Here is a 19004-nt window from a genome sequence, read left to right as displayed (position 1 = left end):
AGAACAGAAACATCTGCCCTGTGGAGCTAGAGCACCACCCTCCCGGCACACAGGAGCTTCGGGCCACACAGGGCCATCTGCACAGTTTCTGGCAAACCCTACTGCCTGCGGGATTTGCAGAGTTCAATCTCTATCTAATACCCAATATCTACCACCCCCAACACTCACACATGGACAGACAGACAGAGGCAGAGAGACAGACAGACAGAAAGATACTAGTGGATGACGGTGAAGCAACCGAAGCCTGTACTTGGCGTCTGTAGTGACCGTCACACCCAGAGGCTCTCCAGGGAGCCCAGCCCAGGCCATCTCTGCAGCACAAACTCGGATACAGCCAGCGGGGCTCCCTACGAATTATCATTGGCCACCAGGATTCAGGAAGTCCTACAGGCCCTTAAAGCTCTGGGGCAGGAACCAAGACAACAGCCACATCTGTTTGTTTTACCGTAGCTCCCTACATAGATAATATGTGCACTTTGACCAGACCTTCTGGTGCTATTACAGCCTTAGAAGTAAAATTGATCATAAAAGTAAAAGGGGATCTGGGATGGTCACACAAGGCCAAAGACAGGGCATGCTGAGTTTGTTCTGTGACTTCAGTCAGAAGCCAGGCATGTGGCACTTGACTGTTAACTACCACTTGGGAGCTGGAGACAGGAATGTCCTGAGTTCAAGGCTAGTCTCAGGTACCTAGTAGGACCATGTCTCCTAAAAAGTAAATAAATAAAAATTTACAAGTACGACAGAGATTCCTATCTGAACTCTACATGTTAGGGGATTGTCTTTGTTTTAGATTTTTAAAAATTACGTCAAGAAAACTATTCTCTGAAAACTCTTCAGGGTGAATGAGTTCCAAAGATGAAGTGTCATCTAGAAGGTCATCATCTAGACCCATCTAAAGCTGGGCTTCCATCACTATCACTGTACAACAGTGCTGGAAGTTCTCTCTAAACATACTTCGTTTCAATGCCATGCAGTTCTTCTAAACAGTAGGCTTCTACCCACGGAGCAGAAATTTGGGAGCATCTGTCACTGGAGACAGTCTAGGGAGGCTGTGTGGTAATTAGGTAAGCTCAGGCGCTTGGCAGCTTTCTTCATAGCTGTCTGTATGGTTGCACCTTTGAGGAAAGTGTGGAAACGAGATACTTCTTCCCTAATCAATACAGAGCAGTATCTGTACAGAGCACCTGCATTGCTCTAGGCATTATAAATCATCTAGAGAGGTTTGAAAATGCTAGAAGCAAGGCCACCACCCAAAGAATAAAGGACATGGAAGGATGTGTGTGTGTGGATATGTAAATACTGCACCATTTTATACAGAATGGACTGGAGCATGTAGGAGTTTGGGAACCATCCCTAAGGGACAGATGCCACCAAGTCCATTTATCACATACCCCAAGAGTTGTCGGTATTTATCTTAAGCAACTGAGTTGGAGCCTCACAGAGACATTCCTGAGCCTAGTGGCAACCACCCTCACCAATGATGGGGCCCAACAGTAGAGAGTCTTCACATCTCACCTGAACTGCCTCTCCCTGCACTCTTAAGCAGCCCCTCTTTCCTGTGTTGTTCTCATGAACTGGGCTAGCCTAGGCTGCAGCTATTTCTCTGATCTATCGCTTTATCTGTCCTTAGTTAGAGTCATTGTTGGGGATTAAAGGTGTGCACTAAGGGCATGTCTGTATTCCAGCCAGATCAGAGACCTGGAAGGTCTTTGGATGTGATCAGGGCAGCCATGTTGCTGGATTAAAAGTCCTCTGCAGATATTGCCAGGCAAGCAGGCTGAGCTGGAAAAGGACAGAGAACTCAGCAGAGATGAGTAAAAGACTAGCATCCTCTATAACCACCTTGGCTCCATCCCCGTGACCTGCCCTACAAAGGCGCACAGCACATACGTCACGCACAGCACATGGCAGCAGTTCCTTCAGAGCCTAAGTCGAGCAATTGTCAAATGACTACTATTTAGACGTGTGACCGCTCTCTCTTTCACAATGGTGCTATCTGTAACAGGCAAGGTCCTCTCCAACCAAGGAAATCGTATGTGCTTCGTGGTCATTTGGATATACAGGTAAAAAGCTGAGAACCAAATGAGACAATGAGGCAATACAGACTGTCAAGGTAGGTAGATGTTTCCACCTGCTGTGATTTCAATATTTGTCCCTCGTCCAACTCATATTGAACTTTAACCCCTCAGTGCAACAGTGCTGGGGCAGTGGGTTCTGGAGAGGTGCTGTTAGGGAGAGTAGAGTAATGTGAGTATCCCAAGAGTTGGTTCCTGATGAGAAGGACTGTCCTCTCTTGCTCTCTGCCGGCATCTCACCCTCTTAGAACACTCATCTGGGGCTGGAGAGATGGCTCAGAAGTTAAGAGCACAGGCTGTTCTTCCTAAGGTCCTGAATTCAATTCCCAGCATCCACATGGTGGCTCACAACCATCTATAATGAGATCTGGTGCCCTTTTCTGGCATGCAGGCAGAACACTGTAAAAAAAATAAATCTTAAAAACAAAGAAACAAAATACAAATAACTCATCCGTGTCCCTCCCTATGTTCTCTCTAATACAAACCATATAAAACCTTCATCCATGTGCTGACGTAGCAAAAAGATGCGGCCATTAGATCTTAGACTTTTCAGCCTCCAAATTCTGAAAAAAAAAAAAAAAAGGTTTTTGTTTAAAAACTACGTGTTATGTTTTGTTTAAAAACTACATAGCCTGTGGTATTAGGCTTTAACAACAAAACATGCAGTAAGACAGCACTCTGTGATGGGAGAGAGAAGTAGACATGAAGGTGGAGCCTGTGGGCATCAAAAGCGGTAGAGAGCAGAGAGGTGCTTCCAGGATGGATAGGGGCCGTCTGAGGTAGCCAACAGAAACACGTATCCCTGCTGTCTCCCCTCTTTGCACCCTGGTCTAGCCCACACTGCCTGGTGGGATCTCAGGGCAAGGGAGCCCTGAAAAACAGCTGGGCAAAGAAAGGAAAGGAATCCAAGAGCAGATCAACCATGACACGGCTTGATCTTCAAATGAATTCCGTATTTTAGGCACTTGATTTTTCTATGTTCTCTCCTGTTATGTGCACAGCCTGGGGCTATCGGCCACACCCTGGGATGTGGCTCCGCTGGTGCTTCTCTAGCACACACAGAGCTCTGAGTTTGACCCTTGGCACACATAAGACTAGGAATGGTGGTGCTTGCCTGTGACCCCAGCTCTCAGGAAGAGAAGGCGGAAGGATCACAGTACAACGTCATCCTCAGATATATCGGCAGTCTGAGGCCAGTCTGGAACACATGAGACCCTGCCCTCTCCAACCTCTCCACCTTCTCCCAAGAAGAAAGGAAGGAAGGGAAGAGCAGAAAAAGGAAAGAAGGAAGAAGGGAAGGGAAGGAAAGGCAAGAAAGAGAGAGAGAGAAAGACAGACAGAAAGAGAGAGGAAGGAAGGAAGGAAGGAAGGAAGGAAGGAAGGAAGGAAGGAAGGAAGGAAAAGGTAGGATGGAAGAAAGGAAGGCAAGCAAGCAATAGAAAAGTTAGAGTGTAGCCACACATGGTAAAGCATAGCTGTAGCCTTGGAAAACAGAGGCAGGAGGAATGCAAGATCAAGGCTAGCCTGAGATACATATGAAGACTCTGTCAAAATACAGGAAGGAAAGGAAGGTTAAAAGAAAGTGTTAGAAGCACTGTGTTTGAAGATGAATGAGACTTTTAAGCCTTAAGATACTTGTAAACTGCCTGACTTGTTTGGGATTGGCATGGTGGTGACATATTAGTTTCCAACCACGTGATCATGGTGGCTAGCTTGGTTTGGCCCATGTCATTGATCACTTAAAGGATTCAGCACCACACAGTAGCCTGGTTGCTTGCTAGGGACTCACCTACAGTGTTCTAAAGATGCTGACCTCCCCCTCTTAAATAAACCTGGCTGCACCCAATCAGAGGCAAAGCAACTCAGGGAACTAAAACTGTGTCAGCTTCTCTGAAGCTGTCGATTGGGCAGTTGTCACCAGCCTGTAAACCAAAGAGGGCATCAGCTTGGAGCTGGTGACAAATGCAGGTTCTCAGGCCCCACTCATCCTCAGGTGGATCAACACAACCAGTTCCCTCCTCTGCTGTGTCTACCAGGAACTTTCATTCTCTTTGTATACACACACACACACACACACACACATTGGGGGAGTGGAGGGGGTAGAGAGAGACAGAAGGAAGGAGGGAGAGAGAGAGAGAGGAAGGGAAAGAGGGAATCTTTATTGGAAGTTGTCTCCAGGCACGAAGGATCAGCTCTCAGGAATTTAAAATCCGGAGAACAGGGTTCAGCCTTTCAAAGGCTTTACCTAAAACAGTCCCCACGGGATACCTGGGCAGCTGCTGGTCTCTCTCAGAGCTGGGCCGTTCTCTGTGCCTTCTGGTCCATTCTGTTCCGCCCGTGTGCAAGGTGTCTCTCCCCATAAAGTTCTGGATTCTACTGACGAGGCTTCTCCTAAAAAACCCTTCCAGCTGGGTCCTGTGAACTGTAGATCTTCACCTCCCGTTTCATAGCCACAGACCCTTGGCTGGAAGGAGGGATGCCAAGCTAGCTCCCACGCAGCCTCAGGGGAAGCCCTTCTGAGCAGGCCTGTGGGTAATGCACAGAGCCCCAGAGGCCTGGAGCCTCCACACTTCACAAGCACCTCCCCCCCAGCCTCTGCCACAGAAGAGGACGGCGGAGAAAGACCCAGACTCTCCACTTCAAGGTTTCCAGGGCAGTTTTGTGTGAAAGGGGCCTATGTAGAATTGTCTCTATGTAGAATTGTCTCTATGTAGAACTGTAAGCGCCTTCCGCACCCTCTATGGCCTCCGTAGAGGAAAGAATAAACCCTTGTCTGGCCAGAGTTGCCAAGAGCCGTTCACTGTACCATGGCCACTAGAACTAACGCAACAGATGTGCCTGGAATGGGCACCACGTTCCTTGCTGGCAAACCTTACCATGGCAAGCACCTGCAGTGCTTGTACCTGATCTTCTGTTTCTGAGAAGGGTGTGCCTCCCTTGAAATTAAGCAATTAATAACCACTAGGTGCTGCCATCTGGTGGTAGATAGATGAAATGACAGCTGGAAAATTCGAGTCAAGAGAAAAATTCCCTTTTGCAAAAGCTACTAAACCCAGTCTGGGAAGGTGTAGGAAGGCCAGACCAAAATAGATAACAGGAAGTTCTTGTGACTAAAACAATAACTACCTCATTAATAATGTTTACTCTGCCTCACCAGCTTTTATAATATTTGTTCCCACTTGAAAGGCTTACTGTGAAGTAGAAAAGAATAAAACAAGAAAGTCCCTGAAGCATGGCTGGATGCATAGTAAACACACATTAACTGCACTGTTTATCACATTTTATTTTTAGCTACACTTATGTATCTGTATGCATGTGTTCCTGGATGTAGGTACCTGCAGAGGCCAGAAGAGGGCATCAGAGCCCCAAGCTAGAGTTACGTGACCACCAACCTCCTCCGGTCTCTGGAAGGAAGATCAGCGAGTTCTCTGAACCCCCTGGAATCCCCTGTCTGTCCCTCGCAATGTTTATTCATGAGTACTGATGGTACTCGGTCACAGTAGGAAATGCTCTACATGCTTTTGTGTCACTGAATTTTTCATAGCAACCCTGAGAAGTGAGGCCCGTTATTCTTCCTGGCTTGCTGATTAGACAGGTGACACTTAGAGGTAAAGGAAGTTGGGGAGCTTCTAAGTGGAACTGCAGCTCATCCCTGGCCTAAAATTGTTCACTTCTTTGTGTATTAAACTACTGCTGTGGGGGGATGAGTCTTCTCAGGGCTTGTAGAAATTAAATACCAGTCCATGCATTTTACAGTCCCCCACTACATAGATACCTCTCCCCAAACCTCCTGACCCCACAGGGTAGCGGAGAGAGGGGAGCAGAAAGGGAGAGCCTGAGAGGCAGAAAGCGACGCGTGCTCGTCCTTCAACAAGGACCCACCTCTGGTAGAGCCACTCCCTATGGGCCAAGCAGTCACACACACTGTCTGTGGAGACCGCTCCTATTCAGAGTGGAGAGAAATCTGTAAGCACGTCTCTATACACAAATGTCCCATCCACCCCAGTGCTCCGCAGTGCTCACCCCCATCTCCAGCACGTTATCTACCCAGGTAAAGTGGAGTATTTAAGGTGCAGATAATAGTGGTCTTCACGTACTCTTTCAAACTCTCAAAAACACCGGAAGCTTGATGCCTTGACGCAGGAAAAAGTCGTCCACGTGAGATTTTGTAGTCCATAGCTCATCTTCTAATCCCTCCTTACCCCTGGAGTCGGCACAAGCTGGGCCGGCTTCTCTATCGTCTTCTGTAAACAGAGGTCCACACCGCCGATGCTCCACCCACTCCCCTTGATTCGGGAGCTCAGCACCCAGTAGCGGAGCCCTAACTATTTGGCCACTTCACCCTCTGACCAGGTTCTGGGAAATCGGATTTAGAAAACATGCAAGTGTTTCATTTTACTCCAGCCCCTTGCAAATGTCCCAGTAGCCTCCTAGAAACTAACCATTGCCCAGGCGGGACTTGAGAGCCTCCTTTAAGCAGCATGTCTTTGATGCTTGGAAGAGTACCACAGAGGAAACCGTCTCCCAGCTTGGCAGAAGGGGCCAGTCCTTCCACCCCTCTCAGGTCTCGGCTCGTCTTGTGATTTGGGGGCGCTAGGGAGTGAAGGGTGTGCGAACTGAAGACCCTCGATTGAAATGGCTTCTCCCATCTGACACCCTAAGGCGGTGCCCACATGCGATCCCAGCACTCTGGCGGCCGCAGAGAAAGGTCAGTGAGTTCAGACCAGACTGGACTACATAGCGAGACTCTACTTCAAAGCAAAACAAAAACACACAAACACCCAGCCCCACCCCCTGCCTGTCACTCACCCAGCCCCACCCCCTGCCTGTCACTCACCCAGCCCCAGCCCCCTGCCTGTCACTCACCCGCATTCCTTCATTTGACTAGTGAGGATGAAATGCTCTGTGCATTGGCATGCAGGATGTGAATTAGAGGACTGACACAGGAGCAGGAGGGGCTTCCCGAGAAGGAGGTGTCAGCCTGAGGGTGGGCCCATCTATAGCTGTCCGGGGCTTCAGTCTTTCAGAGGCTCTATGCAGGCAGCTACAGCTGCTGTTGAGTACTGGCTGTGGCATGTCCGGGAGACAGGGATTCTCAGCCCTGCCCCACCATCTGCTGTCATTCCACCCATCTTGTTTCCTGGGCCGCCCTCAGTGAGCCTTCCTTGGTGTGCTGTTACCACTGTGAGGGTGATCTCTCTAGCTCCCTCACTCCGGGTATGACAGAGCTGCGCCTTTCCCTTTTGCAATCACTGTGGTCTCACTGTGTCTCACTGTGGTCTCATGGCCGTGTTTTCTTCAGAGGGTAAAATCCTTGGTAGTGTTGTTTTGATGGTCTGATGACTCCAGCCTTGGCCAATAAAACCCGTATAAGCTGGCTCCCAGCAATCACTCTTTACCTAGCTCTTTCCCCTTGGTGCCTGATGAACACTGTCAATTTCTCTATTAAAAAAAAAAACTCCAAGGCTCCCCCTGTCCTGCTCTCCCCTTCTCGTCCCCACTGCATTTCCTTCCTGGAGACTCCACTGACTCACGTGGCCATGGCCATCTTCAAACATGGGGCTGTTTAACTCCAGCATGAAACGTGGGGCCAAGTCAAGCAGTCTGAGGGAGTCCCGGAGCAGGTGGCGCCAGCATCGGGCAGACTCAGCCGTCCTAATGGTATTTGCTTTTCCCCTGTGTAAACTAAATCCTGCCTGCAAAGATGTGCCCTTTGCTTCCTTGTTGCTGTTTGTATTGCTACAAAGGCAAAGCAAATCTGGATTCCCCTTCACCATCGATGGCTCCCACTGTAAGTCAGGCAGCTGCTTCCAAAAGACGAGCAGGAAGAAGGCAGGGAGCCTGCTCCTTCAGAACTCAGTCTTCCTTCAAAGGCTAGTATTTTTCTACCTACTATCATGCCGGAGGAATGATGTTTCCCTTTTGCTTGCTTCAGGCAAGATTTCATATTGGGACATTGATGTGGCACGGAGAATGGATTGAACTTGATCTGATATATATAAGGAAAAATAATAGCGATGTGGGTGTGCACAGGACAGGGGTGGGTGTGGCCCCACCCCTCCCGCCTGCTGGTCACATAACCTTGGTCATTAGAGCCAGTTGAGAAAAGGAATGTCACCAGGAAAGCAGATCACAGAGTGGAAAGAAAGGGCAGGACCTGAACCAGAAGAGTGGTCCTCAGCTCAGGCTGGTACTTGACTCAAATGCATGGCTCTCAGGTACGGTCCTGGGCCTGAAGGAAAGCCAAGGCGTGGACCCTAAGGGAGGTGGTGCAGGAGAAAGACAGGGAACTGACCCTAAAGAGGGAAAAGCTACTTAATTGGCCTGGAAATGAAGGGATTAGGAGGGCAAAGTGGAGCCTGTTTCCCTGGGAGGGAGGGGGAGCCTGAAGACTGCAGGAAACGCAGAAGCAGAAGGCCATGGGTTCAGTCCCAGCCTGCCTTACTCTGTTTGTCTACTGCCTGACTTGGGAAATGAGTGATTTGGAGGGGAGGAATGATAAATCCCCGCCATCCTTGAGTTTCCGAGCATTGTGTCCTGAGCCCAGCAGAAGGTGAGAAAGGGTTTCAGGCTTCACCAGGTGAGGGGTTCCCAGGATCCAAGCAGCTCTAGGAAGTATCATGGACATTGACCAGCTGATTGACCAGCTTCATATCCGCCCTGCTTTGCCTCTTTCTCACTCTCTTCCAGCGCTAAACTAGAACTGCAAAAGCTGACCAACTCGTTAACATTGTATGATGCTTCAGTTACAGGACTGTCTGCAGCCTGCCCTTTCGGTTTCTCAAACACTTCTGAGCCCCCTTTCTTTTTCTTCAACTTTATCTTCACTAGTTGCACTTCTGCCTGGATTTTTATTTTTATTTTATTTTTTATTTTTATTTTTTCAAAACAAGGCTCCAAAGTAAGCAAAAATCAGGATTCCAGAGCCAGTCCTGAAATGGAGAAAGCTGGAGCTAGTTGCATAATCCTAAAAGCCACTGTGTGTGTGTGTGTGTGTGTGTGTGTGTGTGTGTGTGTGTGTACTGCTACTTACTAGAACCTCCCTATATATATATATTGCAGCTGATGTCATGATTGACAGACATGAACCATTTGGTCCTTGCTCCAGAAAAGCTACTTCTTGGTGTTACTAATGCCAGTGACATGGCAATTATGTCGCATATTTTGTGGATATAAGATGTACATCTTTTTAAAATACAAAAAAAGCTTGGAGAACCTTCATCTTCATTATGAAGATGAATCAGTGACAACAGGTCCAGTAATAGCACATGCAAGGAAGACAAGTGAAAGATAACATAGAAGGAAGATGAAGAGAGATGGCTGTGTGACCAAGTGGGCCTGCAAGTTCACTATCCAAGGGATTTGATGCTTAGGGAGAGCGGGGTTGGTTGTATAACCACTTTCTGTGCTGCTGCAAAAACTGCTACCAACTTGAGGTTTCTAGACAAGCAGCCAGAGCTCTTAGAACCGGAATCAGTGAGTTCCAGGAAAGAACATAAAGGTATTTCCTGGGTCCTGTTCCTGCCACGCTCCAAGTGGAGCTTGGAGGGAATGTGGTCCCTGTTCCTCAGGGGCATGGAGCATCCCCTCACTCCACTTCTGCAATTTTAGTCACATTGTCTCCCTTTCTGTACGGGACCAAATCTCCTTCTACCTTTGGGTAAGAGGCACAGATTTAATTGAACTTTGGAACCTCACGTACTGGGGTCCTTAACTTGATCACCTCCACATGTGTTTGGTTGCTTGCTTTGGCTATGGTTATAAGGGCTTTGGGTCTATCTTTTAGGAAACAACTTTTCCACTTATTTCATAGGGTATTCAGTTTTATTTTATCACCATGGTAAATCGAAGACTGTAGCCAGCCAGCCAACCTGCAGTTCACAGCAGCAGCAGCCACTCTCCCTGTTGGCTGAGGCTCACGGAGTATCACGCTGGGGGGTCTATGACTGAAAGGGGGTGGAAGGGAGGGAGGCATCCACAGGCAATTATCTCTCCTCCAAATGAACTTTACAAACAAAGGCATTCGGCTGAAGGTCCCCATATCTATTTGTCTTCTGAAAGGCTATGTACATGAGAAATGGAAAACCATGTAGAGGTCCTCCCATATCAATGTTTGAATTTCCCTGAGGAATCCAGTAGGCCAGGGTGACCAGCTTTATAAGAAAAGAAGATTTTGCTCAAACAGAAGAGATAGAGAAAATTTAACCTGGGAAGGGACAGAGAACAGTGAGCAGACAGGAAATGAGTCCACCACCTTCACTCGGAATCCTCAGGGAATATGGTATTGACTTGCAAGAGAATAATAGAACCCATGAATCATGATTGGGCTTATCCTGGCTGTGGAGAGAGCAAATCAGGAGGTTTTGTTCTGACTAAGCGAACACTGCCATCCTGCTCAGGATGTACTCTCCAAAGGGCTGAGTCGGGAAACAGGTGGCCAGGCATCTTTAATACTCACTGTATATACTAGCAAGCTTTCCGTTACTGTGGCAAAATGCCTGAGCTAATCAGCAGATAAGACGGGATAGTTTATTTGGTTTGCAGAAGAGATGGTTTGTTTTGCTTTGCAGTTCTGAGAGTTTCAGTGCATGATCAGCTGGCCCTATTATTTGAGGCTGTGTCAGTATAGTACGTCCTAGTAGGATCGTATGGCAGAAGAAACTTGGTCACCTCATGGCAGCTGAGCAATAAGAAAGAGGAAAGAAGAGGGTCCTGGCTCCAAATATTCTATCTAAAGGCACACCCCTAATGATCCAACATCTGTCCTTTAAGCTCCACTCCTAAACACCCCCCCAGTACCACAGGCTGGTGACCACATCTTCAACACATGGGCCTTTGATGGACACTCAAGATGCAAACTATTGCCGTCTTGATACCTGAGGAGGTGACAGGGAGCCTGCCAGGAATGCTCACACCCCCTGCTGCCAAGTGGTACTGTGCCCCAGGAGATTCCTGGGTCCTCTGAGGAAAGTCACAGGCCACGAATCATCACAGGTCACTTTCCTCCCTGACATTATTCCATGGTGTTTTTCTCACTGCAGAGAGGGATGGCTGGAAAGGGGTTTGCGTAAGCCAAGCGTTCAACACTGCTGGAGAACTCTGAATCCATGACTTTAGGGATGGGAGGGGGTTTTGTCCTCATGAATCATGTGCTGTCTTTTGAGCAGAACTTACAACTCTTAATTTGGAGTGTCTAAAAGAGAAAAGTAAACTTGATTCTCACTAATATGGCTAAAGACATTCTCTCTTACTCTTTCTTTTCCAGATGGTAACAAAAATTAATCCAGATGGGGTGCAGGTGTTGTAAGATGATACAAAGGTAACATGAATGGAGATTAAATTGCTGGGAACTTGTAGTCACGTGGAGCATATTAAGGCCACACCTAGAACATTAGAGACAAAAGTAGAAGCGGGAGTCTAGGAAGAGAATGGATGATACAGGTCGGAGGGTGGAGGTGGGGGACACTGGAGGCTGAGGGGATGGGTACCTCAAAGTCCATTATAGACAGGTATGAAAATGTCATAACAACACCCATTGTTTTGACCAATGGCAGGTGCTAAAGCAACAGCAAGAGTAAAAGTGATAGAAATAAATAAGTTCATAGAGACAGTACATAAGTCAGCAGCTCGAACGTGACAATGAAATTGTGCACAGATTAGATATAGTATCACTCCTGAGGCCAAATTCCATTTCAGCCAAATTTACACTTCTCACAAAGCCTTTGATGCAGGGGAAGAGGGGGGAAGCAAGCTCAGGTTGTAGAGGACTCCTGAAACAGTATCACTGACAATAAAGAGTCCATTCACCTGTCTTGTGACATGTCATAAAAATGTGAGTGAGGTGACTCATAAGGAAAAAGGATAAACTGATGTCCTGACTCCCTTGGTTGGGGCGGGGGGCAGGCAACAAGAAACTCTGACTTTATTTAACTCCAAACACTTAGCAAACACTTAGAAGCTTTCTCCATCACAGCCATATGATGATGGGCTTTAGGCAAACGTAGTTATTATCTACAGTATCAGTTCTCCACATCCACAGACTCTACAACCCAAGAGTCAACCAACCATACATTCAAATGTTCAAGAAAGAAACCAAGTCTGTGCTGAACATTTGGACGTCTTGTTGCTCCTGCAATAGTACAGGCTGGGGATCATCTACATGGCATTTCTCTTGCCTTAAGTAGAGAGGGACCCTAGAAATGAAGTGAAAAGAGGGCATGCCTTGCAAACATGCCAGCATTCCATACGGAGATTTGAGCATCTCCACGTACTCTTATTAGAGAGGTCCCAGAACCAGTGCCTACGGACGTTTCCTTTACCCTACCACAGATTGTAGTTGCCAGGTTAGTGACTATGTAATAGTCCCTTAGAGAAATGTACTGTTGTGATTTGGTGCTTGGCCCCTTATTCTCCTCCTAGTGGATATTTTTAAAATTTATTTTCATTTTAAAATACCAGGAACCACTTTATAATTCACCTACCCCTTCCTTTTAGGTCTTTTCAGCTCTTTTCATTAGCCAAAGATTTTTATGCCAAGTATATTTGTTCTTTTAGACAAATCACAGGAGCTAGTTTCTTCCCCAGTTCTGCTGTTCCGTGTCAGCTAACTGATGTCTCCTCCTCCCCCCCAGCTATCTCTTTGATCCAGCTCAAGTGCCCTCCCCTGGTTTTGTCAACGAAGTAAGCAGCTGCAGGTTGGAGGAGGATGACACGGTCAGGCTAAAAGGCACCCAGAACAGTGACGCTGAGGTGCCCAGAAATGCCTTGCACGGTGGGAGCCTGAGCAAGACTGAGAGCAGAGGCAGTACAACTGGTCTACCTCACCAAGGCCCACTCCCCCGGGAGGCCTCCGAGGAGCGACGCTGTGTGGAAAAGCGTGGTATTGTCAACGGTATCAGCCCCACTACCACTCGGCAGTCTCTCGGGAGTCCCAGGCCCCACCAGGCTGACAGTGAATCCGGGGCCAGCAGCCCCTGGGCCGTCACCATAGACAGCGCCCACCCGGCTCAACCCTTCCTGGAAGGGGAGGACTACAGGGGTCAAAGCTGCGCGCCGCCCACCTCGGAAGGGACCCCGATGGTGGGGCATGGAGACGGCGGAGGCCCTGCTGAGGCCTTGGCAGTGGCAGGCCACACCCTACGCATCCCAGCCCCCGATTATCCCCAGCTCTGGAGCCCCCCGGCAGGCAACGCAGACCCTGAAGAAAAGGACTGTCTTTTTGAAAACCACTCAGAGGGGGAGCCCCTGCCCGGAACTGACCCCCGCGTGAGCGAGCAGGGTTTGAGCTCGCCCCTCTCCCCGAGGAGAAGCTGGGACTCCCTGAGTGAGGCAGTGACCACAGAAGTTCTGGATGTCCTCTTTAACGCGGGGGGCCCCACTAGCCCTCCGCCAGCGGCTAATCCTGGAAGCGAGTGGGAGGACCCTCACTCCCACGGTGAGGACAGGGATGTGGCAGATGAGGACGCTGAGGTAGCAGAAGCCCTCGCGGCATTAGAAGCTGCTACTGCGGGAGAAGAGGCGGATGACGCAGATTAGGGGAGGGGCGGGGAGAGAAGCATGTGACCGCTCTGCCAGCATGCCCGGCAGCCTCTCCAGCTGCACTACCTGCTTACGTCTGTCGCCTTCCCGTTGCCAGTACCTGCGCCACGCTGCCTGTTGCAGAGCATCTCTCTGTGTGGCTGGACTCTGATTGCATTCAGAATGCTAATCAAGACAAGAGTGGGCCTTCCAGTCCACGTCCATACAAATGCAGACGTTGAGCAGCTTGCATGCCGGCCCTGGAAGCTCCCCCAGAACATCTGTCCAGATGTGCATGAGAATGCACCAACACCCCACACTGGACCCCAGGGGCACAGAAACATGGGCCGTTCTGTTTGAATGTATTACTTTACCTTGTTTTTGAGAGCCAAATACTTCACCCAACCTAGAAAGGGTAACTACCCACTTAAAGTGCCTACTGTGTGCCAGAGCGTAACTTCAGGGACAGTCACCCAGGGAACTACTAACTAACCACGTGCTGGACATCAGGTTAAGCTCACTCCTTCGGGGTGGAGCAGACTTGACCAGTGAACAAATGGTTTGTCCTTCGCTGTGCTATGAAAACAACCTGACCGTAATCTTTTTTTTTTTTCCACTATTACTTTTTAATCTTTGGGATATGGGAGGCTGGGAAAATACTTGTTAGAACTAGCTTCGTGTTTTAGTTTCAAGTTCGTGAGTGTTTTGGAATAGCAACGCCATTTATGGATTGGTTTGTGTCATTAAATGTCTGGTTCTCATTAAAGCATTGCAGCGTGTGTGTCTCCCTGTCTTGTCACAAAGCTGGGTAAGATAGCTCCAGACATAGTCAGTGACCTTTAGCATTGCCTCAGTTTACACGGGCAGAAAGTCATTTGACTTAATGAAGAACGGCCAGAGATGGCACCAGGGCATTTAGCCCCTTATCGCTTGGCGATGTCTAGCTGGACAGAAAAGAGAAGAGAAAACATCAATCAACACCAATTCGACTCTCCCACATCAACCTGGGATACAATTCCTGAGGTTAGGGGAGCATGGACGTTGATTTTGAGGTGAGCAGCCTACAATCTCTGCCACATCAGAACTCCCAAGCCCAAAAGCTGGTTTTCGAGAGGCCCAAAGATGGTCCTCATGTTGAGTGTAACCCAATACTCAAGCCTTTGGTCCAGGAGAAGGAAGTCTCAACAGATGCTGCCACCCTAACTTATGAACACAGAAGGACATTTCCCCGGGGCTGGGGAAAGAAGAGTTTGGTGCAGACAGGCTTTCTCTCTGCCCCAGAAGTGTCCCCTGCACTCATACGCAGCTTAGGAACAGCTTCTTGGTTCCCCAGCTTTGACAGCTCTCTCAAACTGTAAGGAATCATTTTTGCAAAAAGCTGTCTTGGGAAGTTAGCGGATAGTCAAGGATTCAAACCTTTTTAATAAAACATCCTGGCCCCTTTCAACTCTGCCCCACATTCAGGCTTCACAGAAGAACCTCAGAGGGGACTCAAACTTTGAGATAGAAAATAATCTCCTGTGCTGGCTGCTTCTAGGAACTGGTCCAACAGCCACTAGCATCTTGCTGTGTATAGTGTGTTCGTGGTGTCACTTAATCAGAAGATGCTGAAGACAGTCCTGTTGAACATTCTGAGCATTTCAAAAGCACAGGCATACTCACTGTGAGGCACTGAGATCAGGCTCTGACATCCTGGGTCTCTACCACCCTTAGCTGGCTGTGGCACACGGAATTTACAAGGTTAAACCTCAATATTGATTTAAGGTTTTGTTTTTTATGTCATTGCATCTCTGTGTGCATGCATGCTTGTGTGTGTGTGTGACGGGGGTTGTGTGAGCGCGCATGCGTGCCTGCATACAGAGATAAGAGGACAACTTATGAGTTGTAGAAATTTACTTAATGGAGTCCAGGAATGGAACATAGACCATCGGGATTGGCAGCAAGCACCTTCGCTGGCTGAGCCATCTCGCTAGCCCAAGATTATTTATGTATTATTACACACTGCCTTCTTGAGCTAAGACTCACATTTAAGTTTTTGCTGGTAGAAAGTGATCTATTCTATATTTCTTGGTTGTCAAGGTAAAAGGTTATAATTGCCAAGGCAGGTAGGTCCTCAGAAGAATGAAGAGAATTCAGGTGTCTCGCACGGCACATACCTATTCGTCCAGGCTCAGGAAATGATGCCACCTGCGGCCTCCGTCTCCCGTTGGGCCTCTCACGTCAGAACATCCTTTCAGCTTGAGGGAGCTGTCGGTCCTGGGGAGCTCGGCAGCCATTCTCATATGCAAGGTTGTGTGTACAGGGAAGCACCATAACACCCCAAAGCAGGTGAGAGTCCGCTGTGGCCTGGACTGAGCTTTCTTCTCATCAAAGACACTCTTCCTATTTGCACAAGTCCTTTGTTTTGGTTTTGGCTTTTCCAGACAGGGTCTCTTTGTAGCCTTGGCTGTCCTGGACTTGCCTTGTAGACCAGGCTGACCTCGAACTCACAGAGATCTGCCTGTCTCTGCTGCCTGAGTGCTGGGATTACACTGCACCCTGCTGAGTTATTCTTCTAATAATACTGTTTTTTAATTCACACATTTGATAAACATACATATATTCTCTTGGGTTTTGGGGGGGTTGTTTGTTTTTTGTTGTTGTTTTATTTGAGACAGTGTCTCTGTACGTGGCCCCTTCTGTCATGGAGCACACCCTGTAGACCAGGATAGCCTTGAACTCACAGATCCACCTGCCTCCGCCGTCCAAGTGCTAGGGTGAAGTCATGTGCCACCACACCCAGCTTGTTTGTGGTATATCTTGACCATACACAGCCAGGCCTCCAGATCAAACCCCACAGCACCCCCTCCCACCTTCGTACTCTTTTCTTTCTTTTTCTTTTCTTTCTAAATAACCCACTAAGTCAAGCTGGTGCTGCCTGCACATGCGTGGGTGTGCAGACACCCACTGGGGAGTGGGCAGCTGTCAAATGCCCACACCCAAGAGAAAAATGGTTGTCTACCAGAAGCCAGCAGCTGCCATCGGCTCCTCAGCCGCAGCTCCACCAGCCGCTCCTGTCCACACTGCCGTGTTGGCAGGCTTGGTCTCACATCTTTATGATAGAAAGAGACTTCTCCCTCATTTTACTTTTTCTCTAGGTTAAACTCATCCTCTTAAAGGTATTCTATTATAGGGAGCTGATATTTGCTTATGGTAAGTGCTTTCATGGTTGTGGGAGAAAAAAAGCTTTATTTTTGGCTTTTTGAGACAGAGTCTCAAGTAGCCCTGGCTGGCCTCAAATTGACTGTGTAGCCAAGGCTGGTTGTGAACTGCTGATCCTCCCCCCTCTACCTCCTGAGTGCAAGGATTCGGATGCGTGTCACCTGTGTATTTATGTAGTGAGTGTGCGGGTTTCTCCCCTGGGAAAAGTTCCATCTGCTGAGGGTCACTAGCCTCTGCAAAGATAGATAGATAGATAGATAGATAGATAGATAGATAGATAGATAGACGGATAGATGATAGATTGAGAGAAAAATGGATGGATGGATGAATGGATGGATGGAGAGATAGATAGATAGATGGATGAATGGGTGGGTGGATGGGTGGATGGATGGATAGACAGACATCACTGGTTGTCAGCTAGGATTCTGATCAAAGTCTTTCCTATTAAAGGAAACCCCTTGAAGTCACCTACCTGCTGTCCTTCCCACGAAAGCAACTACCAAACAGGTGCCACTGTCCGAGTTCTAAGACCAAGGGCCAACTAAGTGCAGTCTTTGCTGACTGAAGGAATAAACACCGCTCACAGCTTGAAGAGGTGTCAGTCAAGATTGCTGAGTGATGACTGTGGGCTCGTGTCCCAGTGATATACATGTGTCTGTAGCCTGGAGGAACACAGGCCCACATGAATCAGAATTGGGTTTCCTGAAGGCAGTTCAGCCCCACGCTGTCCTATTGTTTGAACCAGGCTTCCTGGTGAACTGGGGAATGATGGGCACAGGAGAACAATGAGTCCTTATTCACCTGAGGGTGGGATCCCAAACTCAGTCAAAACCCTTGAAAGCCAATGTTTATGCCAAGCGGATGGTGCCTTGGTGACCTCAGTGTTCAGTCATCTTGAATTTAATCTTTAAAATCCCAAAGAAGGGAAAGCAAAGGACATGTCCTTTGAAGAGCCTCCCTCTTGCCTTTCTCTTGATTCCAGACATGGAGAAAGTACCTCGGACTGGTTCTTTAGCTAACACTGAAGCCAAGAGTCATGATGCCCAAGTGTCCAGAAGTTCTGAGCCATGGGCCCTTGTCGAGAACCTCACACACGCATGGGGTTTAGTAACACTGCCCCTGGAGTCTCGTGTCTCTCGCTACAAACCACACGTTTAAGTTTCCTCCTTCTTCTGGACCTTTTGCTTGTCTCTAAAGTGGAGACCATCCTTATTTTCTAGCTTGAAAACATCCTCTCCAGCATTCATGTGCTCTGGAAGCACTCACTATGCTTGCCTTTAAAAAGTAAAGAGGGGAAGAAAACAGATTTCTAGACCTCAGAACTTAAAAACTTGCTCGACCTTGAGTGGGTGGGTCCCTGGCATCTGCATTTTTTATGTGGGCGGGTCCCTGGCCTTGCCTGTCAACACTGAGGTGGTGGCAGAGGCAGTCATCAAAACAAATACTGTTCACTCACCTCTACACAGGCATATTACAAATAAGTGTCTTATTGTGACATGAGTTCTACTTCATAGATAATAGTAGGGGGAAAGCAATAATTAAAATACCAGAGTTGAGTATTTCTTTTCAACACCACTGGGACCTGTAAAACCTATTTAGGAAACCACTCGTTATAGAAGACCAAATGAACTCACATTTATAAAAGTACTCTGTAAATAAATAAAAATGGGGCCACTATTGACAGAATATACAGTGAGAGAGAGGGAGGGAGGGTGAGCCTTACAGCTTGAACACAGCATAACTGAAAACCCACACCCAACGCTAGCTGCCTGCTACCACTCCTCCCTTGGGGCTGCTAGGGAGCCACTTTCAGACATTTGGAAATAGTTAATATGAAACTAGGTTGAAATGTGATCTGAAGGACAGAAAACAGGTATTTCACTTATCAAACCCTTATCAAACCTGCACATTCCAACCCAAGATGAGGGGAGTGTTGAGGGGTGGCCTTGTCTAGTTAGAGTACTTAGAACCTTGCTATACAAGCAAGCTTGTGCTTGCTTCTAGAGGAAGGGTGCCCACACCCCAGCACCCATGTCAGGCCACTCATGACTATGTAACTCCAGCTCCAGGGGATCTGACTCCATCATCTGGCTTCCAGCTTTCACAGGCACATGCACACACATGGCAACATATACATGGCAGATACATAGGCACGTATATAAATTAAACCCAAGACAAAAAGAGAATGCTGACGCTTTGATACAACGA

The 19004-nt window shown here is 48.1% G+C and overlaps 1 protein-coding gene across 3 annotated transcripts in view; it reads left to right on the top strand.

Annotated features, from left to right (window-relative positions):
• Window positions 1-14361, top strand: part of C12H4orf19 (chromosome 12 C4orf19 homolog) — a 71547-nt gene extending 57186 nt beyond the window's left edge. For all 3 annotated transcript variants that reach the window (XM_060365290.1, XM_060365288.1, XM_060365289.1), the window contains 2 exons: window positions 11344-11397; window positions 12710-14361. In XM_060365290.1, the coding sequence (XP_060221273.1) occupies window positions 11366-11397; window positions 12710-13613 (936 nt within the window). In that variant the 5' untranslated portion in view covers window positions 11344-11365 and the 3' untranslated portion in view covers window positions 13614-14361. The remainder of the gene's footprint in view (window positions 1-11343; window positions 11398-12709) is intronic.
• Window positions 14362-19004: the final 4643 nt, after the last annotated feature.

The sequence above is a fragment of the Meriones unguiculatus genome, chromosome 12 (assembly GCF_030254825.1).
Source record: "Meriones unguiculatus strain TT.TT164.6M chromosome 12, Bangor_MerUng_6.1, whole genome shotgun sequence".
Taxonomy (NCBI): Eukaryota; Metazoa; Chordata; class Mammalia; order Rodentia; family Muridae; genus Meriones; species Meriones unguiculatus.
The sequence above is the reverse complement of the archived record's forward strand: the minus strand, read 5'-3'. Positions and strand labels throughout refer to the sequence as shown.